The 22,247-nt window shown below is 45.4% G+C and overlaps 2 protein-coding genes across 6 annotated transcripts in view; both read left to right on the forward strand.

The window, feature by feature from the left end:
* Window positions 1-811: 811 nt before the first annotated feature.
* Window positions 812-9,647, forward strand: ccdc28a (coiled-coil domain containing 28A). 5 transcript variants are annotated; one of them, XM_042325166.1, is made up of 6 exons: window positions 812-967; window positions 1,488-1,704; window positions 1,779-1,945; window positions 2,431-2,613; window positions 8,630-8,652; window positions 9,516-9,647. In XM_042325166.1, the coding sequence occupies exons 2-4, from the start codon at window positions 1,550-1,552 to the stop codon at window positions 2,610-2,612; spliced, it is 504 nt and encodes a 167-aa protein (XP_042181100.1). In that variant the 5' UTR covers window positions 812-967; window positions 1,488-1,549; the 3' UTR covers window position 2,613; window positions 8,630-8,652; window positions 9,516-9,647. The 5 variants fall into 5 exon arrangements, with proteins under 5 accessions (XP_042181100.1, XP_042181101.1, XP_042181097.1 ...); XM_042325167.1 differs by having other exon boundaries at window positions 9,520-9,647; XM_042325163.1 differs by having other exon boundaries at window positions 2,431-2,585.
* Window positions 9,648-13,832: 4,185 nt separating this feature from the next.
* Window positions 13,833-22,247, forward strand: part of LOC112257194 (epithelial cell-transforming sequence 2 oncogene-like) — a 32,513-nt gene continuing 24,098 nt past the window's right edge. The window contains exons 1-2 of the mRNA XM_042326231.1: window positions 13,833-14,036; window positions 14,852-14,964. Coding sequence (XP_042182165.1) covers window positions 13,833-14,036; window positions 14,852-14,964 — 317 coding nt within the window. The remainder of the gene's footprint in view (window positions 14,037-14,851; window positions 14,965-22,247) is intronic.

Consider the following 22,247-nt stretch of genomic DNA (forward strand, 5'->3'; position numbering starts at 1 on the left):
CTTTATTTAACTAGGCAAGTCAGTTAAGAACAAATTCTTATTTACAATGACGGCCGACCCCGGGCCAAACACTAACGACATTGGGACAATTGTGCGCCGCCCTATGGGACTCCCAATCACGGCCGGTTGTGATAAAGCCTGGAATCTAACCGGGGTCTGTAGTGACGCCTCTAGCACTGAGATGCAGTGCCTTTGACCGTTGTTCCACTACATGCCTTTTTAATGCGTGGTGCTGTGAGCCACTGACCTGCTGTGTTTCTCCTCAGCCTCAGACAGCAGCAGGTGGCTTCTAGGTTTTAGGACAACAAGCTGGCATGCTCTACTACCACAGACAGAAGGCGCAACCCAGACATGTCACAGGGGCTATAAAGCTGAAGCATCCGTTTGGAATGTTTTCTCACCACCAAATATGGTAGTGAGAGGAAGTCCAGTCGCGGGTAGTGGGACTGGATGGAACTGGCAGGAAAATGAGCGGACATTCTGCTCATTTTCTCATCGATGAAATATCTGATCTCAATACATTGTTCTGCTTTCAAAACTATAATTTATTACAAACACAGTGCACTCTGTTTTATAGACCTGACTCTTTGCCAAAGTGGTCAAATATTGCTTTGTTTAGAAGGAGTGCAAGGTCGAATTGAGTTAGTTCACACACAAAACAAGCCAAAAGGATATAACTAGCTCATGTTTGGCTTTACCGAACTCCTTGCTTGTTCTGCCCAATATGCTTAATTTACTCCCACTGTAAAACGACACAGATGAACTATTTTGGGTTATAAATCATAGACGAGGGTGCAGATGTATCGCCCTCTATCGGTTTAGTCATAATAATAAGGACGACTTCGTGGCTGTGGTAACTAGTGAAGACCGCAGTCAAGCTAACAACAACAACAGATCAAACAGGTTTAAAATATGTTCACATCGAATGAACTAACTACGAATAACTTCAACAACGGAGAAAATTGAGGTCTGTTGCTAGCTATATGTTATTACAATTTGTGTAGTAAGTTGTGTAGCTAAATCAGCTAGCCTAGTGTAGTTATTTAGGCTGATTTGATAGCAATGCTAACTAGGCTAGCTAGCTAACGTCGATAACACGTCGTTGTTTAGCTAGCTGCTTTGCTCTCGCTTTCAACAACTAGTTCAGCTATTGACAACTAGAAATACGACGTTGCTTTCCATTTTATGTGCATTTTATGTGTCTTTTCAGTGAAACTACAAAGACACTTCCGGGTTTAGTTGGCACCGAGAAGATACCAGTTCGCGTTAACTAGTTGGTAAACAAGACGAGACTTGGAAGGCCTCGCGATACTACTACTAGTTAACTTGTTAGCTATGGGTTTTGTTCGGTTGGTTAACTAGCTGGACCCAACACTAGCAGACATGCCGTGTTGTTGTCAGTAGCTGACAGTTGCAACGTAAGCTAAGTTAGTGCGAGGTTGGGGTTACTAAACTTGTCACCGTTTATTGTTTGATTACTATCCTAGATATTTTCTGCAGGAGTGTCCAGTGACTAACTACTAACTAGTGAACTACATATTATGATGCCATGGAGGATAGGAAGCTGAAGAGAAAGATTTCCAGGCCCTCCACCAACCAGGCCCCTGCCCCACCAACCAGCACCCGGAAGAGCACCGCCTCAGGACGGCATCTGGGCTTCAGCCACATGGGTACACACTCCAGCCAGAAGGGGAAGAGCCGCAGGTAAGAACCATAATCATCTGGATGACTTGAACTGCTTTGAGGTGAAGTTCTTAATTTGCTTGTGTGTGTGTCAGGGGTGTGAAGGCCAGACCGCAGCAGGCTTCAGGCAGTAAGGCAGGCCAGAGTCAGGCGGACCCCATCCAACACTCCTTCCTGACGGACGTCTCCGATGTGCAGGAGATGGAGAAAGGACTGCTGAGCCTTCTCAATGACTTCCACAATGGAAAACTACAGGCCTTTGGTGAGACCAGGGTTCCAGTGGCTCAGTGGATAAAAGCGTCTGCTGCTGAAAGAGCATATTACCTATGTGTTAGTATGCAGGTGAAGTTTTACATGAACACTATCTATGACCCCTCATCTCGCTCCCCCCCCCCCCATCTCGCTCCCTCCCCCCCCATCTCGCTCCCTCTCCCCCCTCATCTCGCTCCCCCCCCCCCATCTCGCTCCCTCTCCCCCCCCATCTCGCTCCCTCTTTCCCCCCCATCTCGCTCCCTCTCTCCCCCCATCTCGCTCCCTCTTTCCCCCCTCATCTCGCTCCCTCTCTCCCTCTCTTCCCCCTCATCTCGCTCCCTCCCTCTCTCCCCCCTCATCTCGCCCCCCCTCATCTCGCCCCCATCTCGCTCCCTCTCCTCCCCCTCATCTCGCTCCCGCTCTCTCCCCCTCATCTCGCTCCCGCTCTCCCCCCTCATCTCGCTCCCGCTCTCTCCCCTGCCCCTCTCCCTCTAGGTAATGAGTGTTCTATAGATCAGATGGAACATGTGAGAGAGATGCAGGAGAAGTTGGCTCGGCTGCACTTTGACCTTTACGGGGAGGTGGACGAGATGCCTGAGGACCAACGGAAGACCGCCTGCGACTCCAACATGGACAAACTACTGCTCAACGTAAGATCTGGCAATAGGTTTGGTTAAGGTAAGTATTCAGACCACTTTGTGTTACAAAGTGGGGTTTTACAATGGATTTAATTGTCTGTTTTTTGTCAACAATCTACTTAAATTACTCTGTCAAAGTGGAAGAACATTTGTTTTTAAAAGATAAATAAGAAATTATAACAGAAATCCTGTAGTTCCATAACTATTCAGCTCAAGCCTACATTAGTTCAGGACAAAAATGTGGCTTAACAAATCGCATAGGTTACATGGACTCACTGTGTAAAATAATAGAGGTTGACATGATTTTTGAATGACCACTCCTTCCTCTGTCCCCCATACATACATCACCTGTAAGGTCCCTCAGTCAAGTATTGAATTTCAAGAACAGATTCATCTATAAAGACCAGGGAGCTTTTTGAAAAGCCTCATAAAGAGAGGGCAGTGTTTGGTAGATGGGTAACAATAACACGAGACATTGAATATCTCTTTTTCAAGCATGATCACGTTAATAATTATGCTGTGGATGATGTATTAAACCACCCAGACACAGATTTTTTTAATATGTTTTTATTTTATCTTTATTTAACTAGGCAAGTCAGTTAAGAACAAATTCTTATTTTCAATGACGGGGTTAACTGCCTGTTCAGCCACATGAGGTCTAGCATTGTCTTGCATTAGGAGGAACCCAGGGCCAACCGCACCAGCATATGGTCTCACAAGGGGTCTGAGGATCTTATCTCGGTAACTAATGGCAGTCAGGCTACCTCTGGCGAGCACATGGAGGGCTGTGCGGCCCCCAAGGAAATGCCACCCCACACCACGACTGACCCACCGCCAAACCGGTCATGCTGGAGGATGTTGCAGGCAGCAGAACGTTCTCCACGGCGTCTCCAGACTCTGTCCCGTCTGTCACATGTGCTCAGTGTGAACCTGCTTTCATCTGTGAAGAGCACAGGGCACCAGTGGCGAATTTGCCAATCTTGGTGTTCTCTGGCAAATACCAAATGTCCTGCACAGTGTTGGGCTGTAAGCACAACCCCCACCTGTGGACGTCGGGCCCTCATACCACCCTCATGGAGTCTGCACATTTGTGGCCTGCTGGAGGTCATTTTGCAGGGCTCTGGCAGTGCTCCTCCTTGCACAAAGGCAGAGGTAGCGGTCCTGCTGCTGGTTTGTTGCCCTCCTATGGCCTCCTCCACGTCTCCTGATGTACTGGCCTGTCTCCTGGTAGCGCCTCCATGCTCTGGACACTACGCTGACAGACACAGCAAACCTTCTTGCCACAGCTCGCATTGATGTGCCATCCTGGATGAGCTGCACTACCTGAGCCACTTGTGTGGGTTGTAGACTCAGTCTCATGCTACCACTAGAGTGAAAGCACCACCAGCATTCAAAAGTGACCAAAACATCAGCCAGGAAGCATAGGAACTGAGAAGAGGTCTGTGGTCACCACCTGTAGAACCACTCCTTTATTGGGGGTGTCTTGCTAATTGCCTATAATTTCCACCTGTTGTCTATTCCATTTGCACAACAGCATGTGAAATTTATTGTCAATCAGTGTCGCTTCCTAAGTGGACAGTTTGATTTCACAGAAGTGTGATTGACTTGGAGTTACATTCGTGTTGTTTAAGTGTTCCCTTTATTTTTTTGAGCAGTATATATATATATATATACACTGCTCAAACTTTCACTTTGCGAAAAAAAATAATATATATATACATATACATATACAGTGCCTTGCGAAAGTATTCGGCCCCCTTGAACTTTGCGACCTTTTGCCACATTTCAGGCTTCAAACATAAAGATATAAAACTGTATTTTTTTGTGAAGAATCAACAATGCAAAACGTTATGTTTGGCGTAAAAGCAACACAGCTCATCACCCTGAACCCACCATCCCCACTGTCAAACATGGTGGTGGCAGCATCATGGTTTGGGCCTGCTTTTCTTCAGCAGGGACAGGGAAGATGGTTAAAATTGATGGGAAGATGGATGGAGCCAAATACAGGACCATTCTGGAAGAAAACCTGATGGAGTCTGCAAAAGACCTGAGACTGGGACGGAGATTTGTCTTCCAACAAGACAATGATCCAAAACATAAAGCAAAATCTACAATGGAATGGTTCAAAAATAAACATATCCAGGTGTTAGAATGGCCAAGTCAAAGTCCAGACCTGAATCCAATCGAGAATCTGTGGAAAGAACTGAAAACTGCTGTTCACAAATGCTCTCCATCCAACCTCACTGAGCTCAAGCTGTTTTGCAAGGAGGAATGGGAAAAATGTTAGTCTCTCGATGTGCAAAACTGAGACATACCCCAAGCGACTTACAGCTGTAATCGCAGCATTAACTTAAGGGGGCTGAATTATTTTGCACGCCCAATTTTTCAGTTTTTGATTTGTTAAAAAAGTTTGAAATATCCAATAAATGTCGTTCCCCTTCATGATTGTGTCCCACTTGTTGTTGATTCTTCACAAAAAATACAGTTTTATTAACTTTATGTTTGAAGCCTGAAATGTGTCAAAAGGTCGCAAAGTTCAAGGGGGCCGAATACTTTTGCAAGGCACTGTATATATTTTTTTATGCTCCTGTCAGCAATGGGTAAGGCTGAAATGGCTGAATCCACTAATTTGAAGGGGTGTCCACATACACTATATATATATATAGTGTATCATGGGGAAAGGTTTCTACACCAAAGTAAATCTACCGTTGCAAATGTCAGACTCTGTGAGGCACATCACTCTGCAGGTTGCACATGGTGAGAGAGTGCAGTTTGTTTGGGCGATTTTTACAGCTAACTAGCTACTTTACATGCTGACATTGGCTTTGATATTATTGTGTGTAGCAATGTTTGTGTGCTAGCTAGCTAGCCAGCCAGATAGCCCATAGAGAGAGCATTGCATTGAGAGAAGAGAGTGAATGTTCCTGAGTGGCCAAGTTAGTTTGGACTTAAATCAGCTTGAAAGTCTGTCAAGACTTGAAAACAGCCATCTAGCCATGATCCCCAACATCTTGACAGAGCTTGAAGAATTAAAAAAAAAAGAATATTGTCCAAATATTGTACAATCCAGGTGGGCAATGCTCTTATATAATTTACCCGAAAAAAAACTCCCAGCTGTAATTGATGCTAAAGGTGATTCTAACGTGTATTGACTCAAGGAGCTGAATAACTTTGCAAACCTTTTAATTTGTATAAATAAAAAATATAGATTGTTGACAAAAAACAACTATTAAATCCATTTTAATCCCACTTTGTAACACAATAAAATGTGAAGAAATCCAAGGGGTCTGAATACTTTTGCACGAGACTATATATTTTTGGAGTGGGACGATTCCATTCATCATGTTTATTTTGTTTATTGGAAAGAAAGAGGAGAGTGCTGAAATAGCAGTGGGATGGATTCTAGCCCACGCTGAAATAGCAGTGGGATGGATTCTAACCCACGCTGAAATAGCAGTGGGATGGATTCTAACCCACGCTGAAATAGCAGTGGGATGGATTCTAACCCACGCTGAAATAGCAGTGGGATGGATTCTAACCCACGCTGAAATAGCAGTGGGATGGATTCTAACCCACGCTGAAATAGCAGTGGGATGGATTCTAACCCATGCTAAAATAGCAGTGGGATGGATTCTAACCCACGCTGAAATAGCAGTGGGATGGATTCTAACCCACGCTGAAATAGCAGTGGGATGGATTCTAGCCCACGCTGAAATAGCAGTGGGATGGATTCTAGCCCACGCTGAAATAGCAGTGGGATGGATTCTAACCCACGCTGAAATAGCAGTGGGATGGATTCTAACCCACGCTGAAATAGCAGTGGGATGGATTCTAACCCACGCTGCAGGGGTAGATGTGGATTCTAGCCCACGCTGAAATAGCAGTGGGATGGATTCTAGCCCACGCTGCAGGGGTAGATGTGGATTCTAGCCCACGCTGCAGGGGTAGATGTGGATTCTAGCCCACGCTGAAATAGCAGTGGGATGGATTCTAGCCCACGCTGCAGGGGTAGATGTGGATTCTAGCCCACGCTGCAGGGGTAGATGTGGATTCTAGCCCACGCTGCAGGGGTAGATGTGGATTCTAGCCCACGCTGCAGGGGTAGATGTGGATTCTAGCCCACGCTGCAGGGGTAGATGTGGATTCTAGCCCACGCTGCAGGGGTAGATGTGGATTCTAGCCCACGCTGCAGGGGTAGATGTGGATTCTAACCCACGCTGCAGGGGTAGATGTGGATTCTAACCCACGCTGCAGGGGTAGATGTGGATTCTAAACCACGCTGCAGGGGTAGATGTGGATTCTAACCCACGCTGCAGGGGTAGATGTGGATTCTAGCCCACACTGCAGGGGTAGATGTGGATTCTAGCCCACGCTGCAGGGGTAGATGTGGATTCTAACCCACGCTTCAGGGGTAGATGTGGATTCTAACCCACGCTTCAGGGGTAGATGTGGATTCTAGCCCACGCTGCAGGGGTAGATGTGGATTCTAGCCCACGCTGAAATAGCAGTGGGATGGATTCTAACCCACGCTGCAGGGGTAGATGTGGATTCTAACCCACGCTGCAGGGGTAGATGTGGATTCTAGCCCACGCTGCAGGGGTAGATGTGGATTCTAACCCACGCTTCAGGGGTAGATGTGGATTCTAACCCACGCTGCAGGGGTAGATGTGGATTCTAACCCACGCTGCAGGGGTAGATGTGGATTCTAGCCCACGCTGCAGGGGTAGATGTGGATTCTAGCCCACGCTGCAGGGGTAGATGTGGATTCTAGCCCACGCTGAAATAGCAGTGGGATGGATTCTAACCCACGCTGCAGGGGTAGATGTGGATTCTAGCCCACGCTGAAATAGCAGTGGGATGGATTCTAACCCACGCTTCAGGGGTAGATGCGGATTCTAACCCACTCTGCAGGGGTAGATGTGGATTCTAGCCCACGCTGCAGGGGTAGATGTGGATTCTAACCCACGCTTCAGGGGTAGATGTGGATTCTAACCCACGCTGCAGGGGTAGATGTGGATTCTAGCCCACGCTGCAGGGGTAGATGTGGATTCTAACCCACGCTTCAGGGGTAGATGTGGATTCTAACCCACGCTTCAGGGGTAGATGTGGATTCTAACCCACGCTGCAGGGGTAGATGTGGATTCTAACCCACGCTGCAGGGGTAGATGTGGATTCTAGCCCACGCTGCAGGGGTAGATGTGGATTCTAGCCCACGCTGCAGGGGTAGATGTGGATTCTAACCCACGCTGCAGGGGTAGATGTGGATTCTAACCCACGCTGCAGGGGTAGATGTGGGATTCTAACCCACGCTGCAGGGGTAGATGTGGATTCTAGCCCACGCTGCAGGGGTAGATGTGGATTCTAACCCACGCTTCAGGGGTAGATGTGGATTCTAACCCACGCTTCAGGGGTAGATGTGGATTCTAACCCACGCTTCAGGGGTAGATGTGGATTCTAACCCACGCTTCAGGGGTAGATGTGGATTCTAACCCACGCTGCAGTGACTTAGACCACTGTAAAAGTAGAATCGGCCTAATTACGTTGCCACGAGCAGCACTGCAAGATATTGATATGACGGAGATGAGACTTCAGTGAGACACACACTGTATCTCGTGGTTGGCTTCACTCTGTTCACCGCGTGGTAACCAGGACACCAAAACAGAGGAGAAGTTGAGCCTCGCGCTTCAACGCTCTTAGAGGTTGTGGAATTTGACCCACTTGGCTGTTTACTACTTTCTGCATCTGCGTCATATCGCAGAGTCTACCTTTTTTTAAAGTGTTTGTTGGATCTTGAAATTCTGTTAACACTGTGAAAGTACTTGGTAGCCGTCTCGGCCCTAAGATCCCAACACACAGGGCCTCCCTCAGCGTGTCAAACAGGGATTTCTCCGTTTTCACAAGGCCAAAGTTAGGCCTAATCTCCAGATCTAAGCCTTCTCATGTGAGAACAAAGCCACACACACACACACACACACACACACACACACACACACACCTCATGCTCTGTGTATGTATCTTGGCTCAATGTAATGAAACATCTCTGTCCCTCTCTACAGCTAGAGGAACTGAGTTCGTCAATGTATCCTTTTAGAAGACGTGTGTGTGTGTGTGTGTGTGTGTGTGTGTGTGTGTGTGTGTGTGTGTGTGTGTGTGTGTGTGTGTGTGTGTGTGTGTGTGTGTGACTTGTGTACTGTGTGCACAGAGCTTGTGAGTGAGTGAGGGGTGTGTGAGGGGGGCTCAGAGTGAGGTGTGGAGGGGGCTCAGAGCAGAGTGAGGTGTGGAGGGGGGCTCAGAGCAGAGTGAGGTGAGGTGGGGGCTCAGAGCAGAGTGAGGTGTGGAGGGGGCTCAGAGCAGAGTGAGGGGGGGGGCTCAGAGCAGAGTGAAGTGTGGAGGGGGGCTCAGAGCAGAGTGAAGTGTGGAGGGGGGCTCAGAGCAGAGTGAGTGAGAGAGATGTGTGGGAGGGGGCGCTCAGAGCAGTGAGTGAGGTGTGCTCAGGCAGAGTGTGTGGAGGGCTCAGAGCAGAGTGAGGTGTGGGGGGCTCAGAGCAGAGTGAGTGAGGTGTGTGGGAGGGCTCAGAGCAGTGAGTGAGGTGTGTGTGGGAGGGGGCTCAGAGCAGAGTGAGTGAGGTGTATGTGTTTGAGGGGGGCTCAGAGCAGAGTGAGTGAGGTGTATGTGTTTGAGGGGGCTCAGAGCAGAGTGAGTGAGGTGTGTGGGAGGGGGCTCAGAGCAGAGTGAGTGAGGTGTATGTGTTTGAGGGGGGCTCAGAGCAGAGTGAGTGAGGTGTATGTGTTTGAGGGGGCTCAGAGCAGAGTGAGTGAGGTGTGTGGGAGGGGGCTCAGAGCAGAGTGAGTGAGGTGTGTGTGGGAGGGGGGGCTCAGAGCAGAGTGAGTGAGGTGTGTGTGTTTCAGCTGTTCTCCTTGACTCCAATCTCCTCTCCACAAGTCAGAAGCTGAATCTGGCAGACAGCCAGGAGATACCCAGGACAGCCAGCATTTAAGTCGGTCTTCAGTCAAGTCTCATCTCCTTGTCTCCTAACCTCTTCTCCTTATTTGATTTCCTTATCCCCTAAATTCATTTCCTTATATGCCTCTTCGCTTCTCCTCTAACATCCCCTCCCCTCTTCTCCTCTCCTCCACTCTCCCCTCTCCCATCCCCTCTTCTCCTCTACCGTCCCCTCTCCCGTCCCCTCTTCTCCTCTACCCTGCCCTCTCCCGTCCCCTCTTCTCCTCTACCCTGCCCTCTCCCGTCCCCTCTTCTCCTCTACCCTGCCCTCCCCCCTCTTCTCCTCTACCCCCCCTCTCTTCTCTTCTCCTCCAACATCCCTCCCCTCTTCCCTCCCCTCTTCTCCTCTACCCTGCCCCCTCTCTACCCTCCCCTCTCCCGTCCCCTCTTCTCCTCTACCCTGCCCCCCTCTCTACCCTCCCCTCTCCCCACCTCTTCTCCTCTACCGTACCGTCCCCCTCTCTTCTCTTCTTCTCTCCCCCACTCTCCCCTCTCCCGTCCCTCTTCTCCTCTACCGTCCCCCTCTCTTCTCTCTTCTCTCCCCACTCTCCCCTCTCCCGTCCCCTCTTCTCCTCTACCCTCCCCTCTCCCGTCCCCTCTTCTCCTCTACCCTGCCCCCCTCTCTACCCTCCCCTCTCCCGTCCCCTCTTCTCCTCTACCCTCCCCTCTCCCGTCCCCTCTTCTCCTCTACCCTGCCCCCCCCTCTCTTCCCTCTCCTCTCCCGTCCCCTCTTCTCCTCTACCCTCTCCTCTCCCGTCCCCTCTTCTCCTCTACCCTCCCCTCTCCCGTCCCCTCTTCTCCTCTACCCTCCCCTCTCCCGTCCCCTCTTCTCCTCTACCCTGCCCCCCTCTCTACCCTCCCCTCTCCCGTCCCCTCTTCTCCTCTACCCTCCCCTCTCCCGTCCCCTCTTCTCCTCTACCCTGCCCCCCCCTCTCTTCCCTCTCCTCTCCTTGGGGCTAGGGGTTTATGGGATTGGACCTAATCACCATCCTCCACTTATCTGTCGAACACACTGCAAACACAGTTACACATATTTGTGACTTTGTTTAAAGGAGGAAACTCACTGCAACATATCCACATGAGTGTCTGGACAAATGTTGATGCCTTTTTATTGTTGCCTTGGTTTGAAACAGTGTTACATTGAGATATAAATATATATATTTATTTATATATATATATATTTGACCTTCTCCTACACATATTTGTCTTATATGCAGTTGGAATGCAATAATCATATTTGAAACTGCTTGATTGTCAACCTTTTATTTAGAGTAATCCTGTACATTACAGATTGAGGTTTTATTGTTTATTAATGTGGTTGGGGTGGATTGTTCTGATTTATTTTCCTCAGTTTTAGGAAAAAGTCAATAAAGAGAATTCTAATGACTTGAATCATGTTTCTGTGCTTTACTCATATGATGGATGGTGGTGGCGAGGCCTCATTCCCCACTATATGAGATATCTACTGTAGCCCTCATCCTCCACATACAACACCCGTTCTGCCAGTCGCATTCTGTTAAAGGTCCCCAAAGCACACGCATCCCTGGGTCGCTTGTCTTTTCAATTTGCTGCAGCTAGCGACTGGAACGAGCTGCAACAAAACACTCAAACTGGACCATTTTATCTCCATCTCTTCATTCAAAGACTCAATCATGGACCCTCTTACTGACAGTTGTGGCTGCTTTGTGTGATGTATGGTTGTCTCTAAATTCTTGCCCTTTGTGCTGTTGTCTGTACCCAATAATGTTTGTACCATTATCATAACCACCATCAATAAAAGACAGTACTGTGCAGCTGTATTCATCGACCTGGCCAGGGCTTTCGACTCTCAATCACCACATTCTTATCGGCAGACTCAACAGCCTTGGTTTCTCAAATGTCTGCCTCGCCTGGTTCACCTACTACTACTCAGAGTTCAGTGTGTCAAATCAGAGGGTCTGTTGTCCGGGCCTCTGGCAGTCTCTATGGGGGTGCCACAGGGTTCAATTCTCGGGCCGACTCTTTTCTCTGTATACATCAATGATGTCGCTCCTGCTGCTGGTGAGTCTCTGATCCACCTCTACGCAGATGACACCATTCTGTATACCTCTGGCCCTTCGTTGGACACTGTTAACTAACCTCCAGACGAGGTTACCCACCCCCAGCACGAGCTCCAGCAGGTATATTTCACTGGTCACCCCCAAAGCCAATTCCTCCTTTGGCCACCTTTCCTTCCAATTCTCTGATGCAAATGAGTGGAACTAATTGCAAAAATCACTGAAGCCGGAGACTCATACCTCCCTCACTAACTTTAAGCATCAGCTGTCAGAGCAGCTCACAGATCACTGCACATGTACATAACCCATCTGTAAATAGCCCATCTGTACATATCCCATCTGTAAATAGCCCATCTGTACATAGTTCATCTGTAAATAGCCCATCTGTACATAGTTCATCTGTAAATAGCCCATCTGTACATAGTAAATCTGTAAATAGCCCATCTGTAAATTGCCCATCTGTACATAGCCCATCTGTACATAGCCCATCTGTAAATAGCCCATCTGTACATAGCCCATCCAACTACAACATTCCCATATTGTTATTTCTTTTGGCTCCTTTGCACCCCAGTATCTTTACTTGCACATTCATCTCGACCAGGTCGCAGTTGTAAATGAGAACTTGTTCTCAACTGGCCTACCTGGTTAAATAAAGAAATAAAAAAACTATTCTGCACATCTATCACTCCAGTGTTAATTGCTAATTGTAATTACTTCGCCACTACGGCCTATTTATTGCCTTACCTCCCTAATCTTACCTCATTTGCACACACTGTATATATATTTTTTTATATTGTGTTATTGACTGTGTGTTTGTTTATTCCATGTGTAACTCTGTTTGTGTCACGCTACTTGGCTTTATCTTGGCCAGGTCGCAGTTGCAAATGAGAACTTGTTCTCCAATGGCCTACCTGGTTAAATAAAGGTGAAATTAATGCAATACCATGTTTTGTGCCACTACCATGTTGTTGTCATGTGTTGCTGCCTTGCTATGTTGTCATGTGTTGCTGCCTTGCTATGTTGTCATGTGTTGCTGCCTTGCTATGTTGTCATGTGTTGCTGCCTTGCTATGTTGTCATGTGTTGCTGCCTTGCTATGTTGTCATGTGTTGCTGCCTTGCTATGTTGTCATGTGTTGCTGCCTTGCTATGTTGTTATGTGTTGTTGCCTTGCTATGTTGTTATGTGTTGCTGCCTTGCTATGTTGTCATGTGTTGCTGCCTTGCTATGTTGTTATGTGTTGCTGCCATGTTGTGTTGTCATGTATTGCTGCCTTGCTATGTTGTTGTCTTAGATCTCTTTATGTAGTGTTGTCTCTCTTGTTGTGACGTCTTGTCCTATAAATTCAAGATTTTAATCCCAGCACCCATCCCAGCTGGAGGCCTTTTGGTAAGCCTTCATTGTAAATAAGAATGTGTTCTTAACCTAGTTAAAGGTAAAATAATAATAATAATAATAAAGTATGTTTTCACCTGGTGATCTTTGTGCACATCTTAATAATGTCCAAGACTTGAATTTCCCTTCAGGGGAAATAATGTCCTCTTACTTTTGCCGCTCCCCACAATTGCATTTCAGCAAATGATTGTTTGTGTAGTAACTCTATCAGTGACAGATCATGTGCGGTGCACAGGCCGATCCTGTTGACCAAGCAGCCTAGACTACTCGGTAACCAAAGCTTCCCAGTGCGCGCGCACTGTAGGAACCTGACACTCCGAATCTGATTCGTATTCCTCGTGTCCACTCTTGTCACGTCTCCAGAACTCATTGGATGAGAAGGTCGGTGAACAGGGACCACTACCGGGGGTGTGCGTGGGAATGTTGCATGCGTCTTATGCTCTAGTTTCTGTTATTCTGTCTCTAAGGAGACCGGGCAAAGAGAGGGAGGAATTGTGGGGAAGGAGAGTAGTTTTTTTAAATAAATTGCACTTTATAGTCACACTTGTGCAGGTCTATGGAATAATTTGTGAAATTACATTGCATAGGACATCCTTGACCGGACAGTTTTTGAAACGCAGGTAAATTTATCACCGCTGTATCATTGTATTATCAGATTTTTAACTGGACTGTTGACTGAAGAAGATTTTACCCGCACTTTGTTTAAAATACTGAATTTGAACCACACAAACAATCGCTTATAAAAGGCTACCCAAAAGAAGGCTATCGATTTAAAGTAAACAGAGCGTAATCGGGTAGTATCCTCAACTGGCCCAAACCACCCATAAAATGACATCCGTGGATCTGACCGTTCGGTCCAGTCCTGGTCCTAACCCAGGTCCTCACAGCGTGACACAGTGGCAACTGAGCGGGACAGACTACCAACCCCAGTCGGCCCTGATGCATCGCAGCTCGTTCACAGGGACAGCCGACAACCGCTTCAGTGCCTGGACTCCCATCACAAACAAGACCACCAACCACCAGGTCAGCCAAGTGAGATAAGACAAGCAATCCTTTTCCTTTCTCCTTTTTATTTTTGTTGTGGTTTTCCACCACCTTGGCCTTCCCTACGAAAACATATTTATATTTGAGTAATTTAGGAGAGGTGACTTACAGTAATGAGTGCATGTTATTTTTGTACTGGTGCCTTGTGGGAATCGAACCCATAACCCAGCGTTGGTAGCACCATACCAACTGATCCACAAGGGACAAATCTCCATATAACTTGTACATCTATTCATTCCCATGCTACTATATTTTTGCAAAAAAAAACAAAAAAAGCCTTCTGATACCCTGCCATTGTGCCCTTGAGCACAATTACTCTGGGGCCAGCTGACCCATTGTCTGCTTCAGGGTAGGCTGTGTGTGTGTCTCGGGGTAGACTGTGTGTGTGTGTGTCTTGGAGTAGGCTGTGTGTGTGTGTGTGTGTCTCGGCGGTAGGCTGTGTTTTACTCAGGGTAGGCTGTGTTTGCCTCAGGGTAGGCTGTGTTTGTCTCAGGGTAGACTGTGTTTGTCTCAGGGTAGGCTGTGTTTTCTCAGGGTAGGCTGTGTTTGTCTCAGGGTAGGCTGTGTTTTTATCTCAGGGTAGGCTGTGTTTTTTTCTCAGGGTAGGCTGTGTTTGTCTCAGGGTAGGCTGTGTGTTTGTCTCAGGGTAGGCTGCGTTTGTCTCAGGGTAGGCTGTGTTTGTCTCAGGGTAGGCTGTGTGTTTGTGTGTTGAGATGTTGGGTTGTGAGCATTAAGATACATCTCCTCCTCTGTAAGTTAATGTAAATTCATGTTAATCTACGTCTTGTTCTATGACCTGTCAGTTGTTTGAGGAGCGGACCACCCTGGTGCTTCACTGGTTTGACCTTTGGACTGACCGCCAGAGAAAACTCTTCCTGCAGGCGCTGCTGTCACAATGCACCAGGTCCCAGCTCAAGTAAGCCCTTCTGACAGACAGGGGCCTCTGACAGGCCTATTGTTATGGTTTATCTGGATCCCCATGAGTTTTTGCAGAAGCAGCAGATACTCTTCCTGGGGTCCACAAAAAACAAACAACAACAACAAAACAAACACAAAACATGACAAGTAACAAAACACTGATAGACAAGGACAGTCGCACAAATTTAAAATACGATGATATACAAACAATAATTAAAACTTTTTTTTTTATTGTGTTAGTGTTCAGTGTGTGTGTGTTTGTGTGTGTGGTTCCCCTCACAGTCCTTGCCCTTCTATGAAATGTTGCGTAAACCTCTCTGGTAGCGTCCCACCTCGACAACAGCCAGTGAAATTGCAGGGCGCCAAATTCAAAACAACAGAAATCCCACAATTAAAATTCTTCACACATACAAGTATTTTACACCATTTTAAAGATACATTTGTTGTAAATCCAGCCACAGTGTCTGATTTCAAAAAGGCTTTACGACGAAAGCAAGTTAGCACATAGTCACAGAAAAACACAGACAATTTTCCAGCCAAAGAGAGGAGTCACAAAAAGCAGAAATAGAGAGAAAATGAATCACTAACCTTTGATGATCTTCATGAGATGACACTCATAGGACTTCATGTTACACAATACATGTATGTTTTGTTCGATAAAGTTCATATTTATATCCAAAAATCTCAGTTTACATTGGCGCGTTACGTTCAGTAGTTCCAAAACATCCAGTGATTTTGCAGAGAGCCACATCAATTTACAGAAATACTCATAATAAACATTGCTAAAAGATACAAGTGTTATGCATGTAATTATAGATACACTTCTCCTTAATGCATCCACTGTGTCAGATTTTTTTTTTAACTTTAAGGAAAAAGCACACCATGCAATAATCTGAGTACAGCGCTCAGACACAAAAACAAGCCATACAGATATCTGTCACGTTGTGGAGTCAACAGAAGTCAGAAATAGCATTATAAATATTCACTTACCTTTGATCTTCATCAGAATGCACTCCCAGGAATCCCAGTTCCACAATAAATGTTTGTTTTGTTCGATAAAGTCCATCATTTATGTCCAAATATCTCTCTTTCGTTCGCACGTTTAGCCCAGTAATCCAAATTCATGAGGCGCGATCACTAGGTCCAGACGAAAAGTCAAAAAGTTCTGTTACAGTCCATAGAAACATGTCAAACGATATATAGAATCAATCTTTAGGATGTTTTTAACATAAATCTTCAATAATGTTCCAACCGGAGAATTCCTTTGTCTTCAGAAATGCAATGGAATGTAGGTCACTCTCACGTGAGCACGCGTGATCAGCTCATGCCACTCTGGAAGAGCCCTGACTCAATCAGCTCTCATTCCCTCCTCCTTCACAGAAGAAACCTTAAACAAGGTTCTAAAGACTGTTGCCATCTAGTGGAACCCTTAGGAAGTGCTATATGACCCCATAGACACTGTATATTTGATAGGCAATGACTTGAAAAACTACAAACCTCAGATTTCCCACTTCCTGGATTGATTTTTTTCTCAGACTTTTGCCTGCCATATGAGTTCTGTTATACTCACAGACATCATTCAAACAGTTTTAGAAACGTCAGAGTGTTTGCTATCCAAATCTACTAATTATATGCATATATTAGATTCTGGGCCTGAGTGACTATGCATAGATAATAAACAGCGAGTAGTAGCAGTGTACAAAACAAATGGAGGGGCGGGGTCAATGTAAATAGTCCGGTGGCCATTTGATTAATTGTTCAGCAGTCTGATGGCTTGGATGTAGAAGTTGTTAAGGAGCCTTTTGGACCTAGACTTGGCGCTCCGGTACCGCTTGTCTTGCGGTAGCAGAGAAAACAGTCTATGACTTGGATGACTGGACTCTCTATTTTATGGGCTTTCCTCTGACACTGCCTGGTATAGAGGTGCTGGCTTGGCCCCAGTGATGTACTGGACTTTACGCACTACTCTCTGTAGCGCCTTACGGTCAGATTCCGAGCAGTTGCCATACCAGGCGGTGATGCAACCGGTCAGGATGCTCTCGATGGTTCAGCTGTAGAACTTTTTGAGGATCTGGGGACCCATGCCAAATCTTTTCAGTCTCCGGAGGGGGAAAAGGTTTTGTTGTGCCCTCTTCACGACTGTCCTGGTGTGTTTGGACCATGATAGTTTGTTGGTGTTTTGGACACCAAGGAACTTGAAACTCTCGACCTTCTCCACTACAGCTCCATTGATGTTAATGGGGTCTGTTCGGCCTGCCTTTTTCTGTATTACACGATCAGCTCCATGGTCTTGCTCACATTGAGGGAGAGGTTGTTATCCTGGCACCACACAGCCAGTTCTATGACCTCCTCCCTATTGGCTGTCTCATTGTCTGTGAACAGGCCTACCACTTTTGCAACGTCAGTAAACTTAATGATGGTGTTGGAGTCGTGTTTGGCAATGCAGTTGTGGGTGAACAGGGAGTACAGGAGGGGACTAAGTACACACCCCTGAGGGGCCCCAGTGTTGAGGATCAGCGTGGCAGACATGTTGTTGCCTACCCTTACCACCTGGGGTGGCCTGTCAGGAATTCTAGGATCCAGTTGCAAAGGGAGGTGTTTAGTCCCAGAGTCCTTAGCTTAGTGATAAGCTTTGTGGGCAGTATGGTGTTGAACGCTGAGCTGTAGTCAATGAACAGCATTCTCACATAGGTGTTCCTTTTGTCAAGGTGGGAAAGGACAGTGTGAAGTGCGATTGAGATTGCGTCATCTGTGATTCTGTTGGTGCAGAATGCGAATTGGAGTCAGTCTAGGGTATCCGGGAGGATGCTGTTGATGTGAGCCATTACCAGCCTTTCAAAGCACTTCATGGCTACCGAGTGCTACGGGGCAGTCATCATTTGGGCAGATTACCTTCGCTTCCTTGGGCACAGGGACTATGGTGGTCTGCTTGAAACATGTAGGTATTACAGACTCAGTCAGGGAGAGGTTGAAAAGGTCAGTGAAGACACTTGCCAGTTGGTCCGCTCATGCTTTGAGTACACGTCCTGGTAATCCATCCGGCCCTGCGGCTTTGTGAATGTTGACCTGTTTAAAGGTTTTGTTCACATCGGCTACCAAGAGCGTTATCACACAGTCATGTAGAACAGCTGTTGCTCTCGTGCGTGCTTCAGTGTTGCTTGCCTCGACACGCGAGCATAAAATACATTTAGCTTGTCTGGTAGGCTTGTACAACTGGGAAGCTTGCGGCTGGGTTTCACTTTGTAGTCCGTAATAGTTTTCTGGCACTGCCACATCCGAATAGCGCCAGAGCCGGTATAGTAGGATTGGATTTTAGTCCTGTATTGACGTTTTCCTGCTTGATGGTTCGTTCGCTGTTCAATGTTGTCATTTAACTTCTGAGTTGTTCCACTTTAGTGAAATAGTAATTTAAATTATTGACAATATCAGGGGCTTCTCTTCTTTACCATTAAGTATTGTTACTTCATCTCAGAAGGTTGTTGCTTTTCATTGTCCTGTGCTTCTGAAAGTCTACTAATATCGGGGTTCTATTCTGTTGCTGTTCACGGTGCTGCAGTCTTTTATCGCCGCTATAAACTTGTTTGTGTATGTTAGCACCACCGTTGAATACTTTACTTGTGAAACCATGTATCTGCGAATCAAATCAAACTTTATTTACACAGCACATTTCCGACACAGCAATGTGTTTTACAGGAAGACAAATAAACATTTATATAGATGACAGCCATGATGGGAGTTCAAACAGTAAAGCAAAGAACAAGTGCGGTTCTTGGTTAAAACTTAAATAAATATCTCTCTCTCTCTCTCTCTCTCAATTCAATTCAATTCAAGGGCTTTATTGGCATGGGAAACATGTGTTAACATTGCCAAAGCAAGTGAGGTAGACAACATACAAAGTAAATATATAAAGTGAAAAACAACAAAAATTAACAGTAAACATTACACATACAGAAGTTTCAAAACAGTAAAGACATTACAAATGTCATATTATATATATATACAGTGTTTTAGCAATGTACAAATGGTTAAAGGACACAAGATAAAATAAATAAGCATAAATATGGGTTGTATTTACAATGGTGTCTCTCTCTCTCTCTCTATATATATATATATATATATATATATATATATATATATATATATATATATATATATATATACACACACACACAGTGGGGCAAAAAAGTATTTAATCAGCCACCAATTGTGCAAGTTCTCCCACTTAAAAAGTGGGAGAACATGGAGGGTCCTGGCTGAACAGGTGAGGGGTTAGAGGTTAGGGTTCATTTTCTCTCCGTCACTCCTGCCCTCTCTCTCTCTATTCCTCTTTCTCCCAGCATGACAATGATCCCAAACACACCGCCCAGGCAACGAAGGAGTGGCTTCGTAAGAAGCATTTCAAGGTCCTGGAGTGGCCTAGCCAGTCTCCAGATCTCAACCCCATAGAAAATCTTTGGATGGAGTTGAAAGTCTGTGTTGCCCAGCAACAGCCCCAAAACATCACTGCTCTAGAGGAGATCTGCATGGAGGAATGCAACAAAATACCAGCAACAGTGTGTGAAAACCTTGTGAAGACTTACAGAAAACATTTGACCTCTGTCATTGCCAACAAAGGGTATATAACAAAGTATTGTGATAAACTTTTGTTATTGACCAAATACTTATTTTCCACCATAATTTGCAAATAAATTCATAAAAAATCCTACAATGTGATTTTCTGGATATTTTCTTTTCTCATTTTGTCTGTCATAGTTGAAGTGTACCTATGATGAAAATTACAGGCCTCTCTCATCTTTTAGGTGGGAGAACTTGCACAATTGGTGGCTGACTAAATACTTTTTGTCCCACTGTATATGCAGAGGACAAGGGAATCAGCAAGCTCACTTAAAGTTATATCACACTTTTAAGAAACATCCCTAGTGTTTTGATCTCCCTCAAGTAAAAGTACTATTGAATTACTGCACACAACCTATTCATGCGGTAGTAACTAATTACAGATGTGTAGGGGTTCTGTAGTGAACGTGTAGTTTATGCAGTAGTCAAGATACACAAGTAGAGTTTTGTAGGTTTCAGAAGGAAAATAGTAGTGTTTCCAGTGGTATTCAGGTAGAGATTTTTACTATGTGTTTGTTCTGTGAATAAGTAGTCAAAACACTACAGGCAGACTTTTTCAGTAGTCATCAGTAGAGTTTGGCAGCTTGTGGTTGCACTTCATGTGCTCGTTACCACAGAAGAAGACAAAATGGGAAGTAGTTGGTTGTTGTTAGCTAGCTACTGTTCGACAATCCCGAATGTAAATCATTTTCCATCCTTTGTCATCCTCTCTTTTCATAATCCTTATTATGCTGGCACCATCTGTAAGTTTAACTTTCCTTTATGTTTTATGAATTCTGTCATGTCATTTGTTTAGCCTTTTATATAACTTGTTACCACATCAAAAGATTGCTAGCCAAAATGGTCTTAGCCGTTAGCTGTTTTCATAGAGATGTATTGTGTTTAGCCTAGCTGTTTGCTAGCCCCATTGAAATGTTCCAATGTAGCAGTGGAGGCTGCTGAGTGGAGGACGGCTCATAAATAATGGCTGGAAATTAGCGTATGGAATGGCATCAAACACATGGAACACATGGAACACACGGAACTCATGGAACACACGGAACTCATGGAACACATGGAACTCATGGAACACATGGAATTCATGGAACACATGGAACTCATGTGTTTGATATATTTGATACCATTCCACCTGTTCCACTCCAGCCATTACCACAAACCTGTCCTCCTTAATTAAGTTTGCCACCAACCTCCTGTGGTATAGCTTCTGTTGTCATCATGCATGTAATAAGTGTGCGTGTGTTTGAATGCAAATGTACAGTATTTTCATATTAATATACTTACCCATTCTACTTACCTCTATTGACCTGTTGCCAAGGAGGCCCTCGACATAAGAAGACTGGAGGCTATTGTTGGTAAGATTAACGTTGTTTATCAAATGTTTTTCTGTGTTGTCTTACAGTGCATTCGGAAATTATTCAGATCCCTTGACTTTTTCCACATTTTGTTACGTTACAGCCTTATTCTAAAATCAATTAAATTATTTATTTTCTCATCAATCTACACACAATACCCCACAATGACATCACAATACCCCATAATGACATCACAATACCCCATAATGACATCACAATACCCCATAATCTCAAACACAGGTTTTCAGAAATGTCTGCAAATTTATATATATATATATATATATATATATATATATATATTTAAAAATACCTTATTTACATAAGTATTCAGACCTCTTGCTATGAGACTCTAAATTGAGCTCCGGTGCATCCTGTTTCCATTGATCATCCTTGAGATGTTTCCTCAACTTGATTGGAAACCACCTGTGGTAAATTAAATTGATTGGACAAGATTTGGAAAGGCACACACTTGTCTCATTAGGTCAACCTTTTTAAAATTAGCATACACACAGTTTTGTGGTCTAAACTTTATTAATACTCACAGTAATCATTCACTAAACAGGATACAAAACAAACTACAGTTTGCCTTGAAACATGTTATAATTTAACAGAATCCATCAGGTTGAAGGAATTGTCCATAGAGCTCCGAGACAGGATTGTGTCGAGGCACAGATCTGGGGAAGGGTACAAAAACAATTCTGCAATAATTGAAGGTCCCGAAGAACACGGTGGCCTCAAAATTTCTTCCATTTAAGAATGATGGAACCACCAAGACTCTTCCTAGAGCCGGCCCGCCTGGCCAAACTGAGCAATTGGGGGAGAAGGGCCTTGGTCAGGGATGTGACCAAGAACCCAATGGTCACTCTGACAGAACTCCAGATATGGGAGAACCTTCCAGAAGGACAACCATCTCTGCAGCACCACCAATCATGCCTTTATGGTAGAGTGGCAAGATGGAAGACACTCCTCAGTAAAATGCACATGGCAGCCCGCAAAGAGTTTGCCAAAAGTCACCTAAAGGACTCTGAGAAACAAGATTCTCTGGTCTGATGAAACCAAGATTGAAATCTTTGGCCTGAATGCCAAGCGTCAAATGGAGGAAACCTGGCACCAACCTGACACGAACCTGGCACCATGCCTAAGGATGGTGGTGGCAGCATCATGTTGTGGGGATGTTTTTCACCGGCAGGGACTGGGAGACTAGTCAGGATCGAGGGAAAGATTAATGGAGAAAAATACAGAGAGATCCTTGATGAAAACCTGCTCCAGAGAGCTCAGGACCTCAGACTGGGGTGAAGGTTCATCTTCCAACAGG

Source organism: Oncorhynchus tshawytscha, linkage group LG08, assembly GCF_018296145.1.
Source record: "Oncorhynchus tshawytscha isolate Ot180627B linkage group LG08, Otsh_v2.0, whole genome shotgun sequence".
Lineage (NCBI taxonomy): Eukaryota > Metazoa > Chordata > Actinopteri > Salmoniformes > Salmonidae > Oncorhynchus > Oncorhynchus tshawytscha.